The sequence below is a fragment of the Eublepharis macularius genome, chromosome 1, assembly GCF_028583425.1.
Source record: "Eublepharis macularius isolate TG4126 chromosome 1, MPM_Emac_v1.0, whole genome shotgun sequence".
In the NCBI taxonomy this organism is placed as follows: domain Eukaryota; kingdom Metazoa; phylum Chordata; class Lepidosauria; order Squamata; family Eublepharidae; genus Eublepharis; species Eublepharis macularius.
This window is the reverse complement of record NC_072790.1, coordinates 203,917,158-203,941,921: the sequence shown is the minus strand read 5'-3', so window position 1 is coordinate 203,941,921 and position 24,764 is coordinate 203,917,158. Positions and strand designations below refer to the sequence as shown.

The 24,764-nt window shown below is 45.0% G+C and overlaps 1 protein-coding gene across 1 annotated transcript in view; it reads right to left on the bottom strand.

Moving 5' to 3' along the window:
• ANAPC1 (anaphase promoting complex subunit 1) overlaps positions 1-24,764 on the bottom strand; it is a 67,359-nt gene that overhangs the window by 18,117 nt on the left and 24,478 nt on the right. The window contains exons 19-36 of the mRNA XM_054984667.1: positions 24,380-24,645; positions 21,490-21,581; positions 19,785-19,933; positions 18,348-18,426; positions 18,218-18,254; positions 15,656-15,726; positions 15,005-15,183; positions 14,117-14,343; positions 13,391-13,509; positions 12,568-12,839; positions 10,877-11,111; positions 8,815-8,906; positions 8,243-8,377; positions 7,901-7,983; positions 7,139-7,217; positions 5,670-5,744; positions 3,975-4,051; positions 51-141 (exon numbers count right to left, since the gene is read on the bottom strand). Of these exons, the coding sequence (XP_054840642.1) occupies positions 51-141; positions 3,975-4,051; positions 5,670-5,744; positions 7,139-7,217; positions 7,901-7,983; positions 8,243-8,377; positions 8,815-8,906; positions 10,877-11,111; positions 12,568-12,839; positions 13,391-13,509; positions 14,117-14,343; positions 15,005-15,183; positions 15,656-15,726; positions 18,218-18,254; positions 18,348-18,426; positions 19,785-19,933; positions 21,490-21,581; positions 24,380-24,645 (2,358 nt within the window). The remainder of the gene's footprint in view (positions 1-50; positions 142-3,974; positions 4,052-5,669; positions 5,745-7,138; positions 7,218-7,900; positions 7,984-8,242; positions 8,378-8,814; positions 8,907-10,876; positions 11,112-12,567; positions 12,840-13,390; positions 13,510-14,116; positions 14,344-15,004; positions 15,184-15,655; positions 15,727-18,217; positions 18,255-18,347; positions 18,427-19,784; positions 19,934-21,489; positions 21,582-24,379; positions 24,646-24,764) is intronic.

Sequence of the window (24,764 nt, the reverse complement as noted above, 5' to 3'; positions counted from 1 at the left end):
TGGGCCTGCATGTTTCCCTACCCTGTTTGACCAGCTATTAATCCACTTACCAAGCAATTAAAGGCAGCCAGGTTTTCTGAACCAGCAAACCGAAAACCCAAAGACAAACAGGCCCCAGCCGTGATGTAGACGTGAGCCTGCCTAAAAAGAAATACCTGGCATGAAAGGTTTCCAAATATCACGGAAGACATATCAGAACAAGATGACTTTCATTTTCCCTCCATTTTTTTAAAAAAAGAAAAAAGCAACATACAATGGTCTGAGTTCCTTCTGCAACACCCTGTCTGAGACATCGGATCAACCAGCATGACCACCTCAATGAAAATCTCAGTTACTGAAAATACTGTTGATGCTGCCTTCAGACCACAGCATGCAAATGGCTACAATCATCTTTGTACCAAATACAAACTGGAACCGCAAGGGAGAAAAATGATTGGGAAATTCCTGGAAACCCTTTTTCCCCCTCCCTGTATTTAAAGCAGATGGAAGAAGGACATTTCCTATTGGAGAAATGGTGTATGCAAGGGAAGAATTTATTATATTCGTTCTTAGAGCCCCAATCCTGATCCTTATCACGCATACACACATACGCAGTTGTTTTTGCAGCTAAAATACAAGCATGGGGATCTATCAGATCCCTAACAGATGTATTTTAGCTGCAAAAATAGCCAGGTAATTGTATGATTCCCATGTTATTTTGCCCTAAGTTAATGTGGTTATGATAATATTCTGTCTAGTGCATTTCTGTCCCACTCTTCTTCAAGGAGCTCAGGCTGATGTACCTGATTCTCCATTCCCTATTTTAATCTCTCAACAACTCTGATAGGTAGGCAAGCCTGTGAGAGCAGATTGGCCCAAGATCACCCAGTGAGTTTCATGGTAGAGTAATGGATTCGGATCCTGGGTCTCCCAGATTCCAATCCGACACTAACTGCTAAACTACACTGCCTATCCATAGGTAAGCATAGCTGCTGATAATGACAATGGAATCTGCTATCCTGAACCCATTTCAGTCTGGCTTCCGGCCCAGCAGAGACAGCTCTGGTCACCCTAACAGATGATTTACAGCAACAACTGGATCGGGGCAGGTCAGCGCTGCTGATACTTTTGGGTCTTACAGTGGCATTTGAACAGTCAATCATGATCTTTTGAATCACCGCCTCGCCGCCATGGGAATCCGTGGGACAGCCCTGCAATGGCTGAGCTCCTTTCTCCACAGGCGGGGACAGAGGGTTGCGCTAGGGGAACAGGTGTCCCCTCGCTATCCTTTGTGTGTGGCGTCCCTCAGGGGGCGATTCTTTCCCTGATGTTATTTAACATCTATATATGCCCCCTTGCCCAGTTGGTTTGTGGCTGTATGCTGATGACACCCAGCTCTATCTGTTGATGGATGGCCAATTAGACGCTGCTCCGGACTCCTTGGCTGGATGTCTGGATGCTGTGACGAAACGGACCATTGGATACTCACCGTGAAGGGTCCTTCTCCTCTGAGGAACGGAGGACATCTTGATGGGTGATTCCTACCCTCTGTTCAGGGAGGCAGGAACAAATCTTCATACTCCCTGTCTTCCTGGTGGGTGTCACCCTGTTTCTCAGTTCCTTTCCTGCCTTGATAGGGAGACCAGCTTGCCTCCAGGACGCTGCACTGCTTTCAAACTTTTACCTTCACTTTCGCCTCTCAATCCTTCTCCTAATCTGCATCTGAATACTTGCAATTTTCTCTTTCCCGTTCCCCGCTGTGCCTCTTCTCAGCAACTACAGGGAACGCTTTCCTTTTTCCTTCTTACCTTTTTCCCTCTTGGCTACTCTGGCAGATTCAAAGCCTTTGGAGCATCGCAGCGCACTCATTTTCGCGCCAAATGGAAGATCATGAGGGAAGCGATGGCTTCCTCTCTGCAGGAGAGTTAGAAGCCCCCCTCACCGCCTCAAGACATCGGCAGCATCGGCATTCGCTCAGAGGGCACAGCATCTGTCGTTCCCTGCACCGAGAAAGTGGCTCCAACAAAGTGCGCCAAAAAGAGGCACCATCCCTCCCTGGCTTCACAAACCACAGCAGACCTTTCTGGCCCTACTGATGACAACATGGTTGACAACAGAACAGGAGGTGGCTGCGGAGTGGTTTTCACCACACCCATAAGCCAGTTGACAGCCCTAAGACCTAGTGAAGACCACTTGAATCCTGCTGAAGGGCAACCAGGACCCAGCACCCCAGAGGAGAAGGAACAGGTCTACTCGTGAGTAATGCGACATACTTGGGAAACCCAGTTGTATCTCAGGACTTTCTGAATGTTATCAGGCAGACCACGAGGGAGGAGATTGCCCATTTCTATCACAATGTGGGGGGAAGAGACAAAGATCTCTCTGACTTGCATGACCGTTTATCACCCTGATGGTGGTGGTCAGAGGGAGCTGGCAGCAGGAATAGGCTCGTGTCCCTCTCGCTGCCGCCAGGGTGCTAAATGGTCAGAGAGATCTTTGTCTCTTCCCCACACGTTGTGGTTGAAATGGGCAATCTCCTCCCTCATGGTCTGCCTGATAACATTCAGAAAATCCTGAGATACAACTGGGTTTCCCAAGTATGTTGCATTTCTCATGAGTAGACCTGTTCCTTCCCCTCTGGATTCTGGGGTGCTGGATCCTTGATGCCCTTCATCAAGGGGTGGGAGTGTCTATGTTCTTGGATCAAAGGTGTAATTGAAGCCCTTGTGGGACTGACAGGCCAACAGAGGATAAAAGCTTTAAGTACTGATCAAAACCTCTTATTCAGCACGTTCTTATTACCTTCCAAAAGGCACCCTCCAAGAGCCAAACAGACGAAACGCAGTTTTCCGCAAGGTTCCACAGAAAGTGTAGTGAGAAAGAACCTCTGCCAGGGAGGAGAGGGAGAGAATCCCTCTTCTCTCTGGCAGAAGTTCTTTCTCTAGGCTTCTTGTCTAGTCCGCTCGGCTCCCTCTCGCCACTGCCAGCTCCCCTTGCTCCACTAAATGCACTCAGCAGCCAGAGGGAGCCAAACGCACTGGCAGCCGTGAGAGGGTCAAGGAGCCTACTGCTGCCGCCAGCTCCCTCTGACCACCACCGGTACAATTAGCTCCCTTTTGCCGCTGCCAGCGCATTCAGCTCCCTCTGGCTGTCGAGTCCATTTAGGGGAGCAGGGGGAGCTGGCGGTGGTGAGATGAAGCCGAGCGGACTAGAGGAGACGCCTGGAGAAAGAACCTCTGCCAGGGAGAAGAGAGATTCTCTCCCTCTTCTCCCTGGCAAAGATTTTTTCTCACTACGCATCCCGTGGAATATTGCGGGAAACTGACGTGTGTCCTCCACGCATCAGACGTCTCGTCTGTTTCGGCTCCAAGCGTAAGGAAATGCTGTATGTTTCTGAGGCTGCTATTCAATTCAGTTTTGTTCATTACTTGCAAATGTATCATCACACTATACGGGGAGTGCAAAAGGTGCTACAGACCAGCTATTTCCCACATTGCATAGTAAAGCCTGAAGCCTTGAGCTAAGAGGAATAACCCCACACTGTGGCTCTTCCTCACCCCAGCACTGCCCCAATTTCCAGGAAAGGAAATTGATGCACAGCGCCTGGCATTTCACGAGTTTCTTTCAAACTTTTCTCCTCCAGTGTAATCCCACACACACACCTGCCCGGAAACACATACCAGAGATTTAGTCTGATTGAAAGACAGAATGAAGGCAAAGTGACAGTAAAATACTCTTTTTTCTCATGTATTTATTTTTAAGAAACATTCTTGCTCCTTATTTAATCCCACAAATCTAACTGCACAATATGAAGTTTCTGCTGCAACATTCTTCCCCACTGTCCAAAATATGTCCAGCTGCGCTACAACAAATTCTGGGTGCTACCTAGCAGCTTAGGAGAGCTCCACCCAACAATTGTAATGTATTTTACAGTCTTATGACTGTATTTGACTATGTCTACCTAAAAACTAAAGCAAGCAACACCAACCACTTACGCCAGAGTCTCCAAATTCAGATCTTCTGATGAAGGCATTTCAGTTGCATGAAGGGATACGCTGTTCTCCCTTACAATCTGTAAGAAACAACAGATAATCACCAAGATGCAACTGTTCAGATTCAAATTTGCGAATGCATTCAGTTTTAAGCAGGGGTCATTTCGTAGAAAAAGATCTGCAGGAACTCATTAGCATAACTCATTAGCATATGCCACGCTCCTTCCCATCACTGGAGGTGTGTCATTAGCATAAATGATTTGATTGGGCCTGAAATAGCCAGGATTCAGCTGCTGCCAGACGGGGGAGTGTTCCCCCACCCGGCAGTGGCCATTTTGGGCATGTTTTGGCCTGGATCAGGCCCAAAACAGCCCAGAGCAGGTTGGTGCCAGGCAGGGGAGGGGTCCCCCACCAGGCATCAACCCGATCCTGGTGGTTTTGGCCCTGATCCCAGCCGAAATGGGCCCCAAATGGCCAAAAATGGCCATTTGGAGCCCATTTGGGCCTGGATCAGGGCTGAAACATCCGTACCAGCTTAGTGTCAGGGAGGGGAGGGTTCCCCCACCTGGCACTAACCCAATCCCGGCCATTCTGGCCCTGATCCCAGCTGAAATGGGCCCCAAATGCCCAAAAATGGCAATTTTGGGCCCGGATAATGGCCAAAACAGCATGGCGAAGTCAGTGCTAGGCAGGGGAGGATTTCGCTGCCCGGCACCGATCTGATCCCAACCATTCCAGGCCCGATCCCAGCAGAAATGGGCTCCAAATGGCCAAAAAATGCCATTTTGGGCCCGGATCGGGGCCAAAATGGCTGGGACTGTGTTGGTGCCAGGCAGGGGAGGCTTCCCCCACCCGGCACCGACACGATCCCAGCTGTTTCGACCCCAATCCCAGCAGAAATGGGCCCAAAATGACTAAAAGTGGCCATTTTGGGCCCGGATCAGGTCGGTGCCAGGCAAGAGATGGTACCCCTGCCTAGCACCAACCCAATGCAGGCTGTTTCAGCCCTGATCCAAGCTGTTTCAGCCCCAATCCTGGCCGAAACAGGCCCAACATGGCCATACAGGGCCCAACAGGGCCAAAATGTCCAGGACTGGGTTGGTGCCAGGCAGGGGAACCCTCCCCTGCCTGGCACCAACCCGATCCCGGCCGTTTTGGCCTTGACCCCAGCAGAAATGGGCCCAAAATGCCTGAAAGTGGCCATTTTGGGCCCTTTGGGGCCCGGCCTGAGGCCAAAACGGCCAGGATCAGGTCAGTGCTGGGCAGGGGAGGCGTTCCGGCATGTTCCCCCTCCAAATGAGCCCTGGTTTTAGGAAAGCAAAGACCAATAAGAGTCTTCTTTCATTAGAGTGATGTCCTAAGTCCTTCTTCTAACGTTTTCTTATTAGTACAAAAACAAATTTTAATACTGTGTTTTTGTCTGGTTTTAATGCTTTTAGGATGTTTTTTTCTTATGTATGTTTTTAATTTGCTAGCTACCTTGGTGGCCATGATAAAAGCAGAAAGGCTGGGTATAAATTCTGTAAATAAATAAAATAAATGAATTTAAATCCATGGAAGATTCCTGTGGAAAACTTGGGATACATGGCAGACGTGCAAGGGATCCTCAGTAGACAAACTGATGTGGAGAGAACACCCTGAACACAGACAGTGCAAATGACTAAGCATAGCAAGCTCAAGGACACACACACCACTTACTTGGGGAACATTGCTGTCAATCCACTTAGAACTGGGCAATATGTCATCCCACAAAATTAAGCATCGAGCCAGTGTCTTTGAACAAAACAAACAGAAAATCAGAACAGAGTAATATTGGCACAAACTCAGAAATGGCATCATTCCAAAATTAAGATGCACTTGACAGGAAAGTAACAGACATTGCCATTTTAAATTTAGGCCCAACAAATGCTTTGCATTCTTGCATTCTATGCAAGAAGAATTTAAATCCCATTTCTAAACACACAGAATGCCATACAATGTTAATGCTCCCCTTTGCAAACCTTTGCCATTAGTTTGCTGATAGGTATGTTATGTTCTATTAGGATGGATCCTGTGATCGGTTAGTGGAAGGCACTGACATTCACAGGTCTTCCCTACTTTCCCTTCCTCCTGAAGCCATTTCTGAAGCTTGATTTCCAGGGTTGAGTGACCCACACAGAGAAACAGCCATGTGAATTGGTGGGCTGCAATGAGAAAGGAGAAGATGATACTATTCTTCCCTGCCACTTCCATCAGCAGAGCTCCTCTAACAAAAAAAGGCAGGCGCAATTTCATCATCTTGCCTCTACTCACTGCAGCCTACAGAGCCGCATGGCTTTTACTCCAAATGGGTATCACTACTTCAGGAATCAGGTTCCAGAAATAACTGCAGGGGGGGGGGGGGCGGGGAATGGAGAAAAATGAACGTATTTTGTAACCATTGCCACCAAAGATTTTTTTTTTCAAAACCTGCGCTCATATATGGCTGTTATAGGCAGATTAGTGCCTCACTCAGAGCCGTGAACTAAGTTGGTGTTATTATTATCCCCACAAGACTGCAGGGGAGCTGTGGCTGAGAGGAGTGGCTTACCCAAGGCTGCCTACTGAGCTCATGGCAGTAGTGGGATTCAAACCAGCAGAGTGCTGATTTGCAACCCAACCATCTGACCACTATGCTATAGCAGGTCTCAGTGGGCATGGTTAATGCGTTCTCTAGTAAGACCATGTTTGATCATATTTGCTGCAAGAGTCTATGAACTTGCTTCATTACTTTAACGTGCTAAACTACACAATATGTTTTTCAACCAGTCGGATCTGGGTTCCCTGGAATACTGCACATGCTGCTTCAAAATGGGGCAAATTGGGGGGAAATTGTAACAGGTCCTAACACAAGCTGTGTTAGGATTTTATTTATTTATTTATTCACTTAATAAATAAAACTGATGTGGAGAGAACCACCTTTTCTCCACAATGGGGACCGAAAGCAGCTTACATCATTGTCCTCGCCTTCATTTTATGGAGGATAAGAGATTATCGTTTGTGGCTAGAGGCAATCATTGCAGACAAAAAGGTTTAAAGTGAAGCATATAAAAACAACTCAAGGGAGTTATTTTTAATGGACATAGTTCAATACTTCTATTAAGGCTGTACACATCTTTCCAGTTCGAACAACCATATATAAACCATACCCGTAATAAAAGAAATTCTGGTTTCACAAAATCCAATAAATACATAGTGTCTGGAGCTCGAAGCCAGTCAGCAATGGACCTAGTAAAATACAAGAGTATACAGTATGATTTATGAATTCCAATGGCTTGTTTAGAGCAGCTTCCCCCAAACATTCCTGACCCTGGAGTTTCCTTGTAACCTTCCCTCTTTAATCTCCGAAGGCACAAACCTTATTCATTTCCAAAGGACTTGCAGAACTTTGACAGCCACTGCTTACTTGAGCTTGCACAGATTTCCTCCATTTGTGTGTGTGCAAAGTGCCATCAAGTTGCAGCTGACTTATGGCAACTGTCATTTTGCAAGCATGTTAACAGAAAATGCAACACAGTTCCAAAGCAATATTTTGAAACTGGTGTTAGAGAAGGAATACTCATGAAGACAGTATTCTAGAGTCAGCACTAACCTCAGTACAGATCTACTACTAACCACGGTTATCTCTGAAGGGAAGTGAGAGGGGAACCCATGTTGGAGAAAGGAGAGAAATGCAAGAGGCCATGGGGCGTTCCCAGCCCTTTAACCATGGTTAAGATATTGAGAAATGTGACCTCTTCTAGCGCAACCTGGAATTTCTTGTTCTACAAAAAATTCTGAGCTACACTATTGTTCCAGTCATTATGGCACACTACCACCCAGATTATGTGCCTTAAAAGGTGTGGGGGAAGGTGTTGAGGACCCATTTCCAATGCTGTGGTTTGAAATTTTCCAAGTGTTAAACTCAGTACCTGTTGTTAGTCTTTAAGTAGATCATCGCTAGTGCTAGAGTTGCCCCTGGACAAGTCACATCCACATTTATGGTATCTCCTTCCTGTCAAGATAGCAGTATGCATTTCAATAGGATTAGGATTTACTAGCTGTGGGTATTACACATGGCTTGTTCAGAACAGACTTGCACTGTGTAGCAACCGGGCTAAAAACATGTTCTGATGGTTTTTGAGAAAAGTCCTCTCTTTGAAAGTTAGCAGATCTGAGCTTGAGGGTGGGAGACAACAAACAAAAAACTATTCTTTGTGGCACAATACACAAACAGTTTTCCCCGAATATTTTTAGAAAACAAAAACTATCACCTTAATTTGGTAACTTGGAGACTTGTGTTTTTCACGATGCATCCCTGCTTGAAAACGTCTGTGACCTCCAACCATATACTGGTAAAGCTGCTCAGGCACATTGAGGTCTGACATGCCTATCAAGTTGCTGCCGTGCTAAGGAAAGAACCAGCAATAAAGGAGTAGACAGTTTGCTCATAATCCACACAAAAAAACCTCATGGGTGGAATCCAGACTAAATTTTCTGCTAACGCACTTCTGTGAGTGGAACAGAATGTTCCTGCCTTCCCCACCCTCTGCTGCAACCCAATGACCTCCCTGAAACGCTGCTCTGTGGGGACAAGACGATCCTCAGGAATAACATGAGGGGCAAACCAGGGGTCTGCAGCAGGAAAGGGAAACTGGTCAGAATTACCCCATTCCTTCCGTTAGTGGAAAATTTAGTCTGAATCCAAGCCCATGAATTCAATGTAATCTCAGCCAAATGCATGTCTTTGTGGCCAGAGAACTTGAAAAAGGAGCTGCCTTGGAATAAATACCTGGCAAACAATTTGACATCACAGAAATGCTTATAAGAAGAGAATTGCTCTTACCCCCAGGCAAACCATGCCCAAAGCCAAGCCAGCAGCTAGCGAATAGGACTCTCTATCAGTGCAATACTCCATTTCTGGTCCTGGAGGGCGCCCTTAGTTAAAAAAGAGATAGAGGCTGAGGGGAGAGCAGTATAAAGTTAAACAAAGAAAACAGGAAACAAACATTAACTGTGACACCAACGTCTGCCAGACACTGACCTGGGTAGCCCAGGTGAGCCTGATCTCATCAGATCTCAGAAGCTAAGCAGGGTCAGCCTTAGTTAGTAATTGGATGGGAGACCTCCAATGAAGACCAGGTTGTAGAGGCAGGCAAAACCACCTTTTGCCATGAAAACCCCACCAGGGGTCACCATAAGTCAACTATGACTTGAGGTCACTCACCACCACCACCATCTGCCAGAGATAGCCGTGTTAGTCTGTACTAGCAAAATAGAAAAGAGTCCAGTAGCACCTTTAAGACTAACCAACTTTACTGTAGCATAAGCTTTCGAGAATCACAGTTCTCTTTGTCAGATACACAGTTCTCTTCTCTGACGAAGAGAACTGTGATTCTCGAAAGCTTATGCTACAGTAAAGTTGGTTAGTCTTAAAGGTGCTACTGGATTCTTTTCTATTTTACCATCTACCAGAGATATTAACAGCCAACTTGAACAATTTTTCTAAGCCTTCGACAAGTCACAGAAATTTTTCATCTTCCCTTCAAACACTTCATGCTGAGATCTCTACGGACAGCTGCCTTGTGACTGTGTCTAACACAGTCTTGGCTTCCTTTGAGGTTTTCCAAGTATTTGAGGCACAGAAAGCCTTTGGGGGAACTACAGACTGGCTTGATGGACAGAACCAATGGCAAGTATCCGGTGATCCACTTCCACTAGTGTAAAAGTTATGATGTTAGCAGAATTTGTTTTTAACTTGCAGTATGATGGGATGGATTCAACCATCCTCCAAGAAGTTTTCCTCCAAACTTAACTGGCTCTTCTTCAAATGGAACAGCCACTTAAGTTGGAGGAAGACTTTAAACTTTGCTGAATGGTACTGTTACACAAAGAAAACCCCATTATATTCTCAGAGCTACTTAAAATCAGCTAAGAAATGATAATTGTTCATGACTGCAGAAGGACTGTGCCATGTCCCTAGAATCAAAGCCATAAACTATAATATTTGGTAAAAGCTAGAATCCTATGTACATTTACTGAGAGTAATTCCTACTGCACAAGGTGGGACTTACTCTCAGTAACTTACTCTGTTACTTTCAAGCAAACAAGCGTAGGATCTTACTATAAACTGGTTTAATTCCTTGATTTCACTGGGACTAAGCTATATTAAATCTAAAATACTAATTGAAATCATTTGAGAGTGAGGCTGTCAAAGTTTCCTAGAAATATATGTCAACTTTAACAGTAGGATGGAAACAGATGTAGTCATTCAATAGTAGAAAGAGAAAGAGTCAGCTATAATGTCTTTCAGGATATATCTGCTGTTCTGCTTACCTGGACACGAGATGATATGCTCAACCGTTCATTCTGAATTACTGATGGAAGCAGCATTTTGCCTTCCTCTGGTCACAAAGTTGGAGCAAGAGATGCTTACAATAAGGAACCATCAAAAACTGAGAGAGGATAGCAAGGGGGGAGGGAAATGGGTACGCCAGTCACAGCAGACTGGATTGCTGGACCTCTATATAAAAGGTCCCCACAGTCATGAGGTGGCTGGGTGAAGGAAGAAGAAGAGGGACAGGTTGACTAGGAAAAGAAAGGGAGATGAAGGACAACCAGGAAGCAATGTGGAGGAACAGGATGGGAGAAAGGAAGATGGAACTCAGCAAGAGAGGCTGTTGAACTGAAAATAGGTGTTGAAGCCATGATGGCATTAATAAGAGAATAAGTGAAGTAACAATGATGAAGATATGCAAGTGGTGGAACAAACTGTTGCCTTTAACTACATGGAGCTCTTAAGCTTATAACATTTGGCCACCTCTACACTGTAAGAAGTTATTCATAACAAACATGCTTAAGACAGAAAAAGAATCAGACCTGATGTATTTCTTTTTCTAGCTAGTTACCTATTTCTGACAGCAGAACTTCAGCGGTGTGTCTGTGAGCTGTTCCTTGATACACCAAGCCTATCCCTATTACAGCTGCCACTTGCACATTATGAGGAACATCCAGCTCAGTGGAAGTTGGCGGCAACAGAGCAGGGACATGGATGCTCAGCAGGCGAGTGATTGACATGTCCATTGTGCCAAGCTTGGCAGCAGAAACCCCAAGCAACAGCCCAATACTTGTCATCTCATGGCCCTGATATTGGAAACAGAAGGCAGTGATCAGAAGTCTTGGACAGGAACATTTGTGAGATACATCTCAAACTAAAAAGTGTGACAGGAAAATTTTAATATGTATTTTATATATATAATTTAGCCTACATATGGTCTGCAACTTTTATGGTTGGTGCTTCCACATGGAATACTGGTCCAGGGAGGAAGGAACATGGGTATGGTGTGTGGTGATGCAAGCATACGCCAGCTCTGTAGCAGTACTCACAGGATTAACAGTCTCAATCGGATCGGTCCAGGTAGCCTGAAGGCCGCCCAAGCTGGATGAGCCTCCCACTTCCAGTTGGCAGCTGGGGGGTTGGGGCCAGGGAGCAGACCACCCCCTTGCGCCCACATGTGTGCGGCTGGGTAAGGGAGACCAGCCCTGTCCAATGGTGTTGCAAGGCTACAGGTGCCATGCCCGGGGAATAGACCCCCCCCCCGGCGAGGGTTGAGCTGCCTGGGCTGCATGGGGTGGCTGGACATCCCCAGAACACCGGAGGGGATGCGGGCCTGTGACTTGCAAAATAGGTGATGGGGGCTGCACTTGCAGCACCAGGTTCCCCCTGGACGACTTCCTCCCAGCCGTGCACCCTGATGCAGGTGCTGTTACCATGGGGCAGGTGCTCCCTGGTTGCCTGTTCTTTGGTGGGGGGGAGGAATGGAGGTATCAACAGGCAGCGAGGATCATGGCCTGTGCATTGGCTGCACCGTTGCTTGCCACTCGCATGTATGTCATGGGAGTGGTGCAGCTATTGGGGGATACCAGCAGGGTTGTTGGGAAACCGCGAGGCATGTGCTCTTGGCAGCAGTCTTGCTGCACCTTGCCGGGCTTGGCTGCTGGCGTAGCTCTCCTGCAAAAAGTCCATAGAGAGCGGGCGAGTAGCGCCACAGATATGTGGGCATGCGGGCCCTGGTGGCACAGCGGGCCTCAGGATTGTGCTGAAAATGGACACAAGTATAGATACTTAAAACCACAGATAGCAGTAATGTAGACAATAATAGAGATATTTCTACAAACCAGGTTTGCAGGACAATCCTAAAAGTGAAAAAAGGAGGGGGGAACAAAGAAGGAGCCACTGAAGTATTCTGTGCACATGGATGGAACAACAAAAACAGAGGGAAAACCTCTGTCCCAACGCTGCTTCCACATAGGAAAATAACTTGAGGAGGAAAGGCAAGATAAAATAACAGGCCTGCTTTTTTATCTCTGTGATTGGTGCAGCCCTCTTTTTCTCATTTGCTTGGGAAAGGCAGGAGCCATTTGGGCTCTCCTTTATTTTTTAAAAGCTATTCCCTGCAGCTGCTGGGTGGCTGCTAGGAACCCAGACCTGGCTTATTAAAAATACAAATATGTAGTTTGGTCCTACCTCAACATGAAGGAGGTAATATACACAGAGGCATAAAGAAAACCATCTCTCCTTTGCGAATTGAGGCCTCACCTTTGTCAAGTAGTCGTGGATGTTGAGTGTTGCGAGCTTTGTGAGGTGGCCATTCAAACCCAGTGCCATAAGGAAGCCTGCGTATTCATTGGCTAGTTCCGCATTTTTGGGTTTGTTGTAGACAATCCACGCAGAGTCTATTTGGGAAGCTGGTGCTATCTTTAGCCCAGCAGCAACGCCGTTGTGAAAGTTTGCCCAGCAAGCCATGTTAGGAGGCACATCTATGTTCCCACTATTAAGATCCACTGTAGTATTCCTAGGAGGAGCCCGGCCTGTGTAAGAGTGAAATAATCAGTTTAGAAAAGCAGGACCAGGAATGTAAAGAGGGAATGTCTTCTTTCTGTAGCTTTCTCCTATTTCTTCAGTGGAAAACTCAGCAAAACTTGTAAGATACATCACTGCAGCTGGCCTGCACATGCGCAGTCCCATATGGGACTGCAGAGAAGCCACAAAGAGGAACACCAGGGTCAGAAACATTTGTTGCAGGAAAAGACTGTATGGGACTTTTTTCCCAAGGGATTTTTTGTTTTGTTTTGTTTTACTAAGTTTATGCTTTAACAATACTTGACCAATGTTTGCCAGGTCAACTGATTTTTTTAAAAACTGATCAAATGCCCATTCCTAGTTGTTACTGTGACTTAAAGCCTTCTTCACTCCCACTCTCCCCTGTCAGTTTTAGCCATGCAATCCTCAGCCTGCCGACTCCAGAAGAGAGCCACTGGCTTCAACAGAGCTGCTCTGGCAGAGGCAGTTCAAAGCCTCCTGCCACTGCATTTTTCCCTACAGTAAATCTGGCTATCTTGCTAAATGGGGCAGCACTCACCTGTCAGGTTCAGCTTGGGAATGGGCAACGGCTCTGTTGGAACAGGGTGATAGGAGAACAAAGTGAACATCCCTCTTCCCAGGGGCAGCGCCATGGTCCGCTGGCAGAGCTGCAGCAGCCTATCAGAGGAAATCAAATTATGTGTATGCAACAATTAAAAAAAATTAGTCCTGAACTGCTTAAATAAATACAAATTGCTCAGTTCAAACAGCATGCCGAGCTATTGGTAAGGAAGCTTCATTACAGGAGATCAGTGGCTTGACTTCTCTTTTCTTACATTCTATGGATCATTCTCTGCAAGCTTTAACAATGCAGCCATCCAAGTGAACTCTGTTGCTCTCCCCCACCCCCTTTATTTGAAATGTTCGTCCCTTGGTGGAAGACAAGCCAGAGATCCTTCAAGAAACCAATCTCAGTTTTCTACTTCTTAGATCTGACTTAAGAGAATATCTACAGTTGCTGGCTGGCTGGCTGGCTGGCTGGGTCTGCGGACAATTCAGAATGCTGAGTGGCGGAGATACCATTGAGCACAAACAGTGAATTCTTCAAGTGGAAGACTCTCTTTAATAAGGTACTTCCATAGGAAATTGCCGCTATCATTGCCAATTCCAGCACCATCAAGAACTTCCAGGGACTGGAAGGGCTGCTGGAGAGGGCATAGGAAACCCGTACTGTCACAGTAGGACACTCTAATAAAACAAGCTGCTTGGAACACAGAGAATTTACCTGTTTTCTTTTTCTTCTATGTAGTCATGGTCATTGACTCCTGGCATCTGAACAACGTTGACACGGACAGGATGGGCACTCTGGAGAAGCCTGCGCACCTCTTGCACTCTCAGATCTTCACTCCAGATTAGCGACATCACTTCCTGGTTCATATCATTCATGCCATCATCCTCCTCTTCCGATTCTGTGGTTGAGGGCATATCTGATGAGAGCACCTGAGTATCAGACTTTTGAGAAGGGAGGAAGGAGGTAAAGAAACCAGCAAGTTTAAATGTAAAAGTATTCCACAAATACGTGAACACTGCTGGAGTCATGAAGTCTGCTTGTTGCCTACCTTTTTTTTTGGTTTAGGTAATTTTAATTTATTTTGCATGAAATGTAAAGATAAATAATTTTGTAGAGAGTCAATGTAAATGATTGGTTATCTCTAGGATAATTATTATAACTAGGATTAAGTGCCATTTGGAGAGTGGTGTGCACATGAAGTCAGACCACTGGTCTACCCAGGTCCATCTTCTCTACTCAGACTGGAAGTAGTTCACTGGGGTCTTGGCAGAGACTTCCACATCAACTACTCCCTGATCCTTTTAACTGGAGATGCTGGGAACCCGGTGCATGCACAGCAGATGCTCTACTACTAAGTCCCAACCCCACCCTTTGTAGCACAGTGTAGCAGCCAGAGCACTGGACTTTGACTGAGAAGACCTGGGCTTAAATCCTTGCTCAGCCACAAACCTCACTGGTACCCTTCTTTCCATAAGGATAAATTACTTGTTAAACTGGAGAAGCTAATTCGTTTTAATTTAAAACTATGAAGGATCATCACAAGCATCACATCGAAATAAATTATTTGGAAGACTCTTCTCTGCCTTTTCTTTCGATACTCACGGTTTTACACTTTGGCAAGTTTTCTTCACAAGCCTGCTTGGACAGATCTTGACGGCCAATCAGAAGACACACGGCTTCTGGCCAGTCGGAGGCAGGCTGCTGCCGACAGTGATATATTGCATCTCTGATGGGAAGGGCAACTCCAAATGGCAAAGACTCCAGATCTCTTAAGGTGAATCCTAGCATTAGAAATGGTGCAACCACTGGAATTATTTTACAGACAAATTTCTATCGCTCCATCTAAAGCCCATGCATATACTATTATTATCAGCCTGCACAAAACCAGAGCTGAGAACATTCTCTGTGTGTGTACTGCAGCACAACATCAAGAAGGTGCAACAGACTCTCAAGCTGGAGACAGACAATTGTTTTAAAGTTGCTGAAAGGTTTGGTGCACAGCAAGGCTTCCCATGAGGTCTATATACATTTCTTTGCCTGTGATCACACATAAAGTTCTCTTTTTTAAACAAGACAACACCCAGAAAAATCTGCTTCACCAGTGATAACAGTGGGATGAATACAAACCACAAGCAGCAATCTTTTTCTCAGCTTCTCTCCATTCTCTGAAAAGCACTACTGCTATTTCTGAGAAGCCTCAGCTAGGGGATTTGTCTTGGTACATACTACACCCTCACCCCAAGATCTCCTTACCTACATTAGTCATCCAGATAACTAACTTTTCAGCAAGGCTGGAGGTTGATGTACTGTGCCTCAAACTGCATCTGCACCACAACAGAAAAGTAATGTCATGTTATCACTATTTATTTTACGTTTACTGCGCACCAGGAGCATGCTGAGTGCTGTACACAAACGTGTCATGGTTCCTTACCATTAGATGGCCAGGGCAGCAGTGGAGGAATAGTCAGCAGAAGGAAGTACTGTGTATTTATTTATACCTCACTCCCCACCCCCACCCCACAAATGGGGACCCAAAGCAGTTGAAACATCATTCTCCCTTCCTCAGTTTTATTCTCAAAATGAACCACCCTGTGAGGTAGGTTAGGCTGAGAGTATGTGACTGGCCCAAGTTCACCCTGTAAACTTCCCTGAGAGAATGGGGATTCAACAGATCCTAGTCTGGTACTCTAACTACAGCTCAACACTGGGCTTCCAATGAAAGCTGAAGAACAAGTATAATAATGCTAGAGCACATGTTCAAAAATCTAGGCGTCCTCCAGTTCTAGGGTTGTTAACTAGTGTCAAAAATCATACACTACAGTCCATACTAGATTGCATGCCTAGTCAGGATGCCTCCTATCCTTTCTCCTTCCAAACCCAACTCTCCTCTTTGTCTGTAGTTGGTTAAACTACTCAGGGTCTTTTCCCCCTCACTTCAGCATTCCATTCAATCTTTCAAATCTCCGCCGGATGGAGAAATGAGGCTGGAATATTCTCCTATCCATCATAACTGGTTGCTGAAGAGGGCAGGAAGCAAGTTTCTACTACTCCTCCCATCTGTGCTGCCATTTATATGACATATAACCGTGACTTCCCTTAGCCCCTATTTCACTCAGCAAGAGTGGCTGTGTATGTACAGAGAGTGTTTTCCCCTACTAAATAAATGCAACTAGAGGCTCATTGAAGGAAAGACTCCTCAGTCAATGGCTATGACTTGGATCCTACTAAACACTTGTGCTGATGAACTTCCTTGCTTCTCCCCCTCCCACTGACATGATGCTCTTGGAGAATGGAGGAGGCCCAGGAAGAGCATGGAGGAATGGAAGACAGAGGAAAACTGTCCCTCAACACTCCATCAGTGGATATCCTCCATGAATATCCATTGCATGCAATTTCCAGTCCTGGCACCTCTCACAGTCTGAGAGGAAGACAGCAGCCTAGACCATAAAATATCCATGAGAAGAGGATCCTTTCTCTCAGTGCTGTCCACATTCCCTCCATCTGACACTTTAAAAAGTTTGCTAGCTCCTTTATTTTACAGAGCAAGAGGGAGGAGATGGGAGCCAGCTTAGGGATGGGGGGGATGGCCCTCTGCTGAAGATCTTATCAGAGGTTTATTCTACCAGTGAAGAATGGAGCAAAGCGAGGATACCCCTCAGAGCCTTCTGGGGTTGCATCAAGACTAACTTTTCCATAGGGCTGTGATTTCCCCCTTCTCCCTTCCTGTGACAGCGCAAAATGCCTCTCAAAATCCTGGGGGATTTTGAGCCTGCAAGATGAGAGCTCTCCAGGGCTTGGATCCAGACCTGTTGTATCCTCACATTGTTAGCAGTCAGGCCCACCCACCCCTCACACTGGAAGAGCAGTTTATGGATATGGAATACCATAAACCCCTTGCCATAAGTCCTAGGCACTGCCTGGCCCAAGGCAGAGAGAATGCCAGCTGGCCTGGAGACTGGAAAGTTACCAGGATATGAGTCACAGGGGGATGACTCGTTAAACAACCGCCACATACTGGAGAGAAGCAGAGATAATGAGGCTTCCTGAGGAGATTCCCAGATTAATCCCATCAATGCCCTTCCATGCTTGTCCTCACCCAGCTAACTTAATCAAGCTATTCAGCTAACCTGATAGCTTTCCTGTCCAACATTTACCAGGTCATCAAGCAATATTTTTACCTATAGTCCAGCCCAGATAGTCATATCACACCTTTCCCAATTCATTGTTCCACCTCTGGAGACAGCCATCAAGCAATTGTCTTTGGCAGCAAGACATCAGCCTTGCCCCAGGGAACATTTTGCCCTATAAGTGGGTTTCCCAGCTATGTGCTCTGTGTGCATGTTCTGGATCCATACACCAACCCTCAAGTTCACTTGAGCCTTCTCCTTCACCTCATAAAATGCTGGTCGTTTTGCTGCTGCTCCCATAGATCCTCCTTCTTCAGGACTGATAATTATCACCCTCCATAACTACTTTCTCCCACTTTCTTTTCTGTTCTTTCTAGTTAGCCTTGTATGCATGCTGTGTGTGATTTTCTGTATGTTGGCCTTTTACTTTAATTAAAAAATAAACTTTCCTGTTGAACATCTGCCTGATTTGAGAGTTCTCTAAGGGAATAATCCTTGTAGACATAGGTGGAAAATCCCAATTACTCCCTCTTGCTTATTTCCTTTAATGCTAATTCCCCCAACCAATTAAGAAGACTTCCTATTTGGGTAGCAACATCTTGAGAACGGGATGGGGGTGGGGGGTGGGCCGCCAATAAAGAGGACCAATAACAAAAGAGGTTTCCAACATAACTTTGTAGCAACTTACCCATATTCTTCTTGTTCCGTTTGCTGTTTCTGCTGCCCTGAGGAGACAGAGGGAAAGAGGGTATGAAAACAGACAGTTCCCATGTTTACTCAGGAAGGCAAGTAAGCAGCAGGTTTCAAAGTTGTGTTACCTGAAGTTATCTTAGACAAATAGTTTGATGCTTCATTTGATACAGCTGTTTCATCGCCAAATATGTACAGCACAACACTCTGCTCACAAAAAAGGAATCTGGAATTAGAATCTGCATAACGAAAACCCATGCATGGGTATGCATAGCCCATATATTCATCTTGACTGAAGAGGGAAAGCAACTCTGAATTCACAGAATTTTCATGAGGATACTCTTTTAAACTGAGAGACTATAAAGCCAGCCATGGCACAACTCACATGGTAGAAGGCCAGATTTCTTACTCAACAGATGACCATGTGTCATGCCCATAATTTCACCCCAGAAATGTGAATTCCTTCACTGTATTCTGCTCCATTACACTACATGACACTCTACACATTTTGGCCCCACTACTAATTTAGAGGAACTGGATGTCGTAGCAGCTACCGGTGGTGACTCAGGCCCCTGAGTCAGTTTCATAGCCAGAAGGTACAGTAATTTGTGTGTATGTTGTAGGGATGATTTCAAGGAAAAGCTTTTTGTTTGGCAATTCTGATAGAAGCTTCTTGTTTTGAACATATTTGAAAAATTATCTGCCTACATAGCCGTTATGATAAACCTCTTTTTTTTTGCCTATCCCAGTCTTATAGGAAACTCCCATTCATGTTACTACAGAATTAAGAATGCTACCTGTTAAATTTCAGAAATTCAGTGTGTAAATTTGCGCATTTGCTTCTTTGAGGCAAGGTTTGAAAGCCCAATCTTGCCTTGTCTCAAAAGCAGCCTTGTCAAAATCACCCTTGCTACTGATAAAAAACGCACAGATAGGTTTGTCTAATGACAGAAGCAATGCTGCCTGGAACCTCGGCTGCGGCTTCAGCCAGGAGGGGACAGAGAGTGTCTGATGGCTGACACTAACAAATGCCTTTTCCTATAGATCATCTGGAGCCACCATACTGGTTAAGACAAGCATGAGGAGACAGAACCTTTTCTGATCTTTTATTTCTTTGACTACAATTTACTTCCTAGCGTTTTATTAATAAACAGAACTTGTTTAAATGTGTTTGTATCGGGGGAGGGATTCTATCTAAGTTTACCTCAGCCCATGTTCTTTCCTTGGTCCTCTCGGCTATGTTACTTAAGAAGCGTGTACAAACTTTCCGGATGAGTGAGAAACTGGAAAGGGTTATTTGGTAACCCCTGCTGCATCTCTAATGCTGTAAGTCCTACTTCAGAATAGGAGGTGGTGGCAACTATTATGTGAATTCTGGGAGGGATTTAGGCTCAGTGGTCAAGCTGAGGTACTTGGATGCTCTGTAATCTCATTTTACAAGTGACCTCCTCCCCTGGCATGCTGGGGTAAGGACTCTCCAAGAGAGCCCAGGATGTCATTAATTTAAGCATGAGGAATAAGCATCTGAAGAACTGAATCCCTTGGGCAGACGCAGTAGTACATACCAGTACAAGCAGCTTGCTCCTTTCACAGATTCCTGGTAAATAAGGATAAGGTGGGACACTTTCTCCCTTCAAGCAAGAGCTTAGCCACTGAAAGATACTCGGAGGCTCAGCAGAAAAAAATGTTGGTTGGTGCATGAATCCTGTTTGGGCTTAATCATATAAAGGATCAGTAATAAACATCATACTAAAATATTAAAACTGCTTTACCACTTGTAAAAACTGTAAAATAGAAATTCACATTATTTAGCCACTCTAGGCCTGTTAACAGAACTTTCTTCCTACACCCAAGAGCCACACTCAGGTCTGCATCTAAATAACATAGATCATGGATGAACTGTTGTGGTACACATGTCCGCCCTGAGCGTGTGGGGAGGGCGGAATATAAATCGAATATAAATAAATAATATACAGCCAGCAAATATCTCTTCTGTTGCAGCAGAACCTTGCTGCTGTAACTATGGCATCCTGGTTGCTCTGTACATTTGTTCACATGCTATACGGATAACTGAACACAGTTGCCTCTAATTCAACATTTTTAATTATTGTTAATACTTCGGGAGTTATATCACTTATGGTGGATGCAGTCTGTGAAAGCAGAATGGGAAGGGTTGAGAATCAGTGATGAAGAACATGCTTTGCAAGTGGTAGTCACCAGGCTGAATCTCTAGTTTCTCCAGTTACCAAAGCTCAGGCAGCAGGGCAGTGCAAGTTCCCAGAAAGGAGGTAACCACTTGGAACAGACAAAACAAGGCAAGGTGACTTCCTGCTTTCCAAGGTCATCTGGGGAGGCTCTGCTGTGGGAACCCACAATGGCATAGTGAAGCATGCATGCAGACAGCCACCCCAAACCTTTGGAACTCCCTTCCTGATGAGCCGAGTCTGGCTCCCACACTAAAGGCTTTTGAAGACAAAGAGCAATGCCAAGCATATCTCAAAAAAGAAAAAAGAACTATCAGGGGGCAAGAAATCCAAAGCATAGTGTTCAGCATCAACAGTCTGAAAACATAGTAATATAAAGGATAATAAACGGTAATAATCGGGGCTTTTTTCCCAGGGGGTACTTTACAGAGTACTGGCACCTCTTGGGCATTCGGGTCTTGGGCTGAGAGGGGAGAACATCATAATTATCGGTACCTCTTTTTTTAAACCAAAAATAAGCACTGATCATTAGACTTCCTGCTTTCCAATTCTGCAGGAAATTAAAGTGTTTCTGGTACCTGGCTGCATGAAAGAACTTGACTGTTGTGCTCACTGTATTACATGATGGGTGCAGTAAACAATTTTTAATTTGCCAGATTAAAAAGTGGTACTCTTGTTGTTGAGATTGCTTGTATGTTATAGAAAAGTTATGTGAATTGACCCTGAGTTTAGCACATGCCAGCATTAAAAAAAAACCCCTAAGCCTCATTAAATCATCTTTAAGTCATAAGTGTGAACTGATGAGATATGGTCCCCTCTATTTGGGATGTCTGCATGCTTGTTTTCATTTGCTGCACCAACACTTTCCAACAACCTGATGGATATGGAACAGAAGGCTTCCAAGCTCATTCTCTCTCTACTCCATAAAAGATGCAAAACTGAATTATTCAGACAACACCATGGTTAGACCTGGCAGCATGGCTTCAAGCACATTTAATGACACTGTTAATAATCTGATAAAAATGTACTTCTCCCAAAGAATTTGAGCATTTCTTTTGAAACTTACCTGGATCAATTATGCAAATCTGCCTGGGAGTCTTTACAAGCACTGGATAGTCCCGGTAGTAATAATCTAGATAAGCTTCCAATTTTAAATCTCTAGAAAAGGGAATCATATGTGAAAAGCACATGGAATATAAGACTCAAAAGATAGCGTACAATTAATAATTAGACTTTTTAAGGTATGAACAAAACAAGGAAGGATGAGGGGGACTGGGCAATTTTAATCTCTCCAGTTCAAACTGGTTATAAAGAAAGGTTTGCTGTAGGAAGGGGGAAGCCATCCAAAGCCACTGTTACCAGATTTCTCATCTCACAGGAAGAGCAACCATGGCAGAGCTAGCTGAAGACATTCTGAGACAGTAACCCCAAATAGTGCTTCTACCGTAGTAACAGATAATAATGCAGGGGTGCCCAATGTGGTGCCTATAGGCACCATGGTGCCTGCCAAGACCTTTCCTGGCACCTGCCAAGTGTTTTTAGAAAGATGGTGGGCCATGGCGCTTTTGCTCTACAGGGCTTCTGACTGGCTGTGCAGATTTTTAAAAATGGCTTTGGTATCAGCTGCCATCTCAGCACAAGAATCTTCACCGTATTACTGAAGGTAAGCTGTGTGTATCTTTAAATAATATGTTTATTTTAAAAAGCATCCTGTTAATCAGAGTTTCTGCCTGAAACGCTGAAGAGTTACTATTAGGGATGTGCAGATCAGGTCCAAAATTTGGGGGAAAGCCAAATTTTTGCTGATTTGGCTAAATTCAGCTTTTCCGGATCAAATCAGATTCGGTATTCTGAATTCAGGCCACCAACATAATTTGGTTTAATTTCGTAATCCAGGCTTGGCTGTTTCCTTTGCTGTTTCCCTGAAATGTGCTGTTCCTGCAACTTTAAAGGACAATCAGGAGTAAGTTCCCTGCAAATTCGGTGAAGTTTGCTTGAAAAATGGCTCCCCCCTCCCCAGATAAACCCCGAATTGATTTCCCCATAGGGAATAATGGCCAAATAAAATCCTGCAAACAAAGTAGTTCTTGCCTTTTTTGAAGAGAGGAGAGGGAGGGGTGATTTTTCAACCAAACTCCACAAAATTTGCAAGGGACCTACTCCTTACTGTCCTCTAAAGACCCACCCGCCAAAAAAAGTTTCAGGAACATTGGACCCAAGAAGCCAATTCTCTGGACCCTTGAACAAGGTGCCCCAGCCAACTTCATTGTTTCCTAGCCCAACAGAACCAGTGTCATTCACAGCTGCCAAGCACTGGGTTCAGCCATTGGGGGAACACCACAGAACAGAACCAAGCAGTACCCAGCCACAAGCCAAGGCATTCCCATGCTTCAGTTTGCTTCTGTTGGGCCAAGTTGCAACAGTGCCCCTTACTTCAGTTTGGATTGGGGGAAATGGGTGTGATTCTTTAGTGTGATGTTGGTCCCCTTGCTTCATTTTGGTTCTGGGGAGGGGGGAATCCCATGCTTCAGTTTGGTTCCGTTGGGCTTTCTCTGGGATAAGCCTGCATTTGGGAGTGTGCCTTGGCCATGGCAGCCTTGCCCCAGTGTGTTTCTGCAGTGGAAATTAGCTTTTACTTTTTTCCCATAGGAAACAATGGAGTAACTGGAGCCACCTTGTTCAGGAGCCCACAGAATTGACTCCCAGGGACCAATCTTCCTGACACCTGGGGATCTTTGGAGGACAATCAGGAGTCGGCTCCCTGCAAATTTGGTGGAGTTTGCTTGAAAAATGCCACTCCCCGCCCACTGGATACCCCCCAGATAGTTTTCCCTATAAGAGGATAATGGAGAGTGGCTGGAGGCACCTTCTTTGGGAGCCTATAGATTTAGCCCCTAGCATCGAATGTTGCTGGAACTGGGGAAGTCTTTAGAGGACAGTCAGGAGTAGGTTCCTTCCAAATTTGGTGAGGTTTGCTTGAAAAATGCTTTCCCCCCCTCCCTCGGATAGACCCAGAATTGATTTCCATATAGGAAATAATGGCTGAATAAAACTGAATTTCTCTGATATAGCCAAATCAAATGAGAGAATCGGTTCAGTATTCCGTAGTGTACCAAATCTGGATTTACCAATTTTCTTTTGTGCACATCCCCTTTTACTATTATATTTATGCATAACCTCGACATTTTGTAGTTTGGCTGCACTTCCCTTTTTTGGTTGTGCCCACCTCCCCGTGTCAGGATTCCAAAGGGACTGCATGCTCAAAAAGGATGGGGACCCCTGTAATAATGAACTAAACGACAGCTATTTGTGTCACCCCTTAATGGTACCTTAAAATCGCCACCAACTTAGTTGACTGAAGGACTGGCTCTGGACCACATAGAGCGATTGAAAGAGGACTCCATAAAACAGCTGCAATCCATAAACTGGCCCTAATATTAAATTTCCTGAAGCATGATAATGATTCTTTATTAAGAGGTACTTCTGCACTGCCAGACATTATGAACATATGTAGTTGCCTGATACCGACCGCTGGTTCATCTAGCTTAGAGATGTCTTCTCTGATTAGCAGCAGCTCTCAGGTAGATAAGGATTTTCCCTAATACCTGCTACGTGAAATTCTTTACCTGGAGATGCCAGGGAGCAAGCCTGGACCTTCTGCATGTTATACCAAGTGTTCTACCACTCAGCCATGACCCCTCCCATTACTTGCCTGTTTCCACCTCCAACTTGGCAGATGCCAACAATGGAACATCAAGCCAAACCTAAGGAATATTAAAAAGGCAAAAGGAACCAGGCTTTCTCCTGAACAGAAGATGGTCCACGTAATTCACTGGCTCACTCTACTTAAAGAAATCTGTAAAAGAAGTTGAATCTATTTTCAAGTCTGAGTCCAAGTTCTCTTGCCAGTCACCAAGCAACACAATCAGCTTGATTTCATTTCTGGGAGGCCATACCTTGCCAGCTGAACAAGTAGAATAACAAGAGAACGAATTCCTTCACCCATCAGGCAATTCAGCTTGAGTTCCTCATAGATCAAATGGAGCACACAGAAGATGGCTGGGATATGAGGGAAAAGAAGAGTAGAAGAATCCAGGCAGTGGCTGGATGAAAGATTGTCCTTTGGGAATTTCACTTCCAGTGGATCCAGCTGCAGTGTTTTGGCCAAAGGGTGAGATTCAACATTTTTATGATAATCTGAATGTAGCAAATATTCCCAATCCTATAGAAACAGAAAGATAATTTGGAATAATTGTTTATCCTGAATTGTTTGTACTGTTTTGTCTTTTAAGAAATGCAAAATTCAAACCAGTGAATTAAAATGAATTTTCCAAAATGACT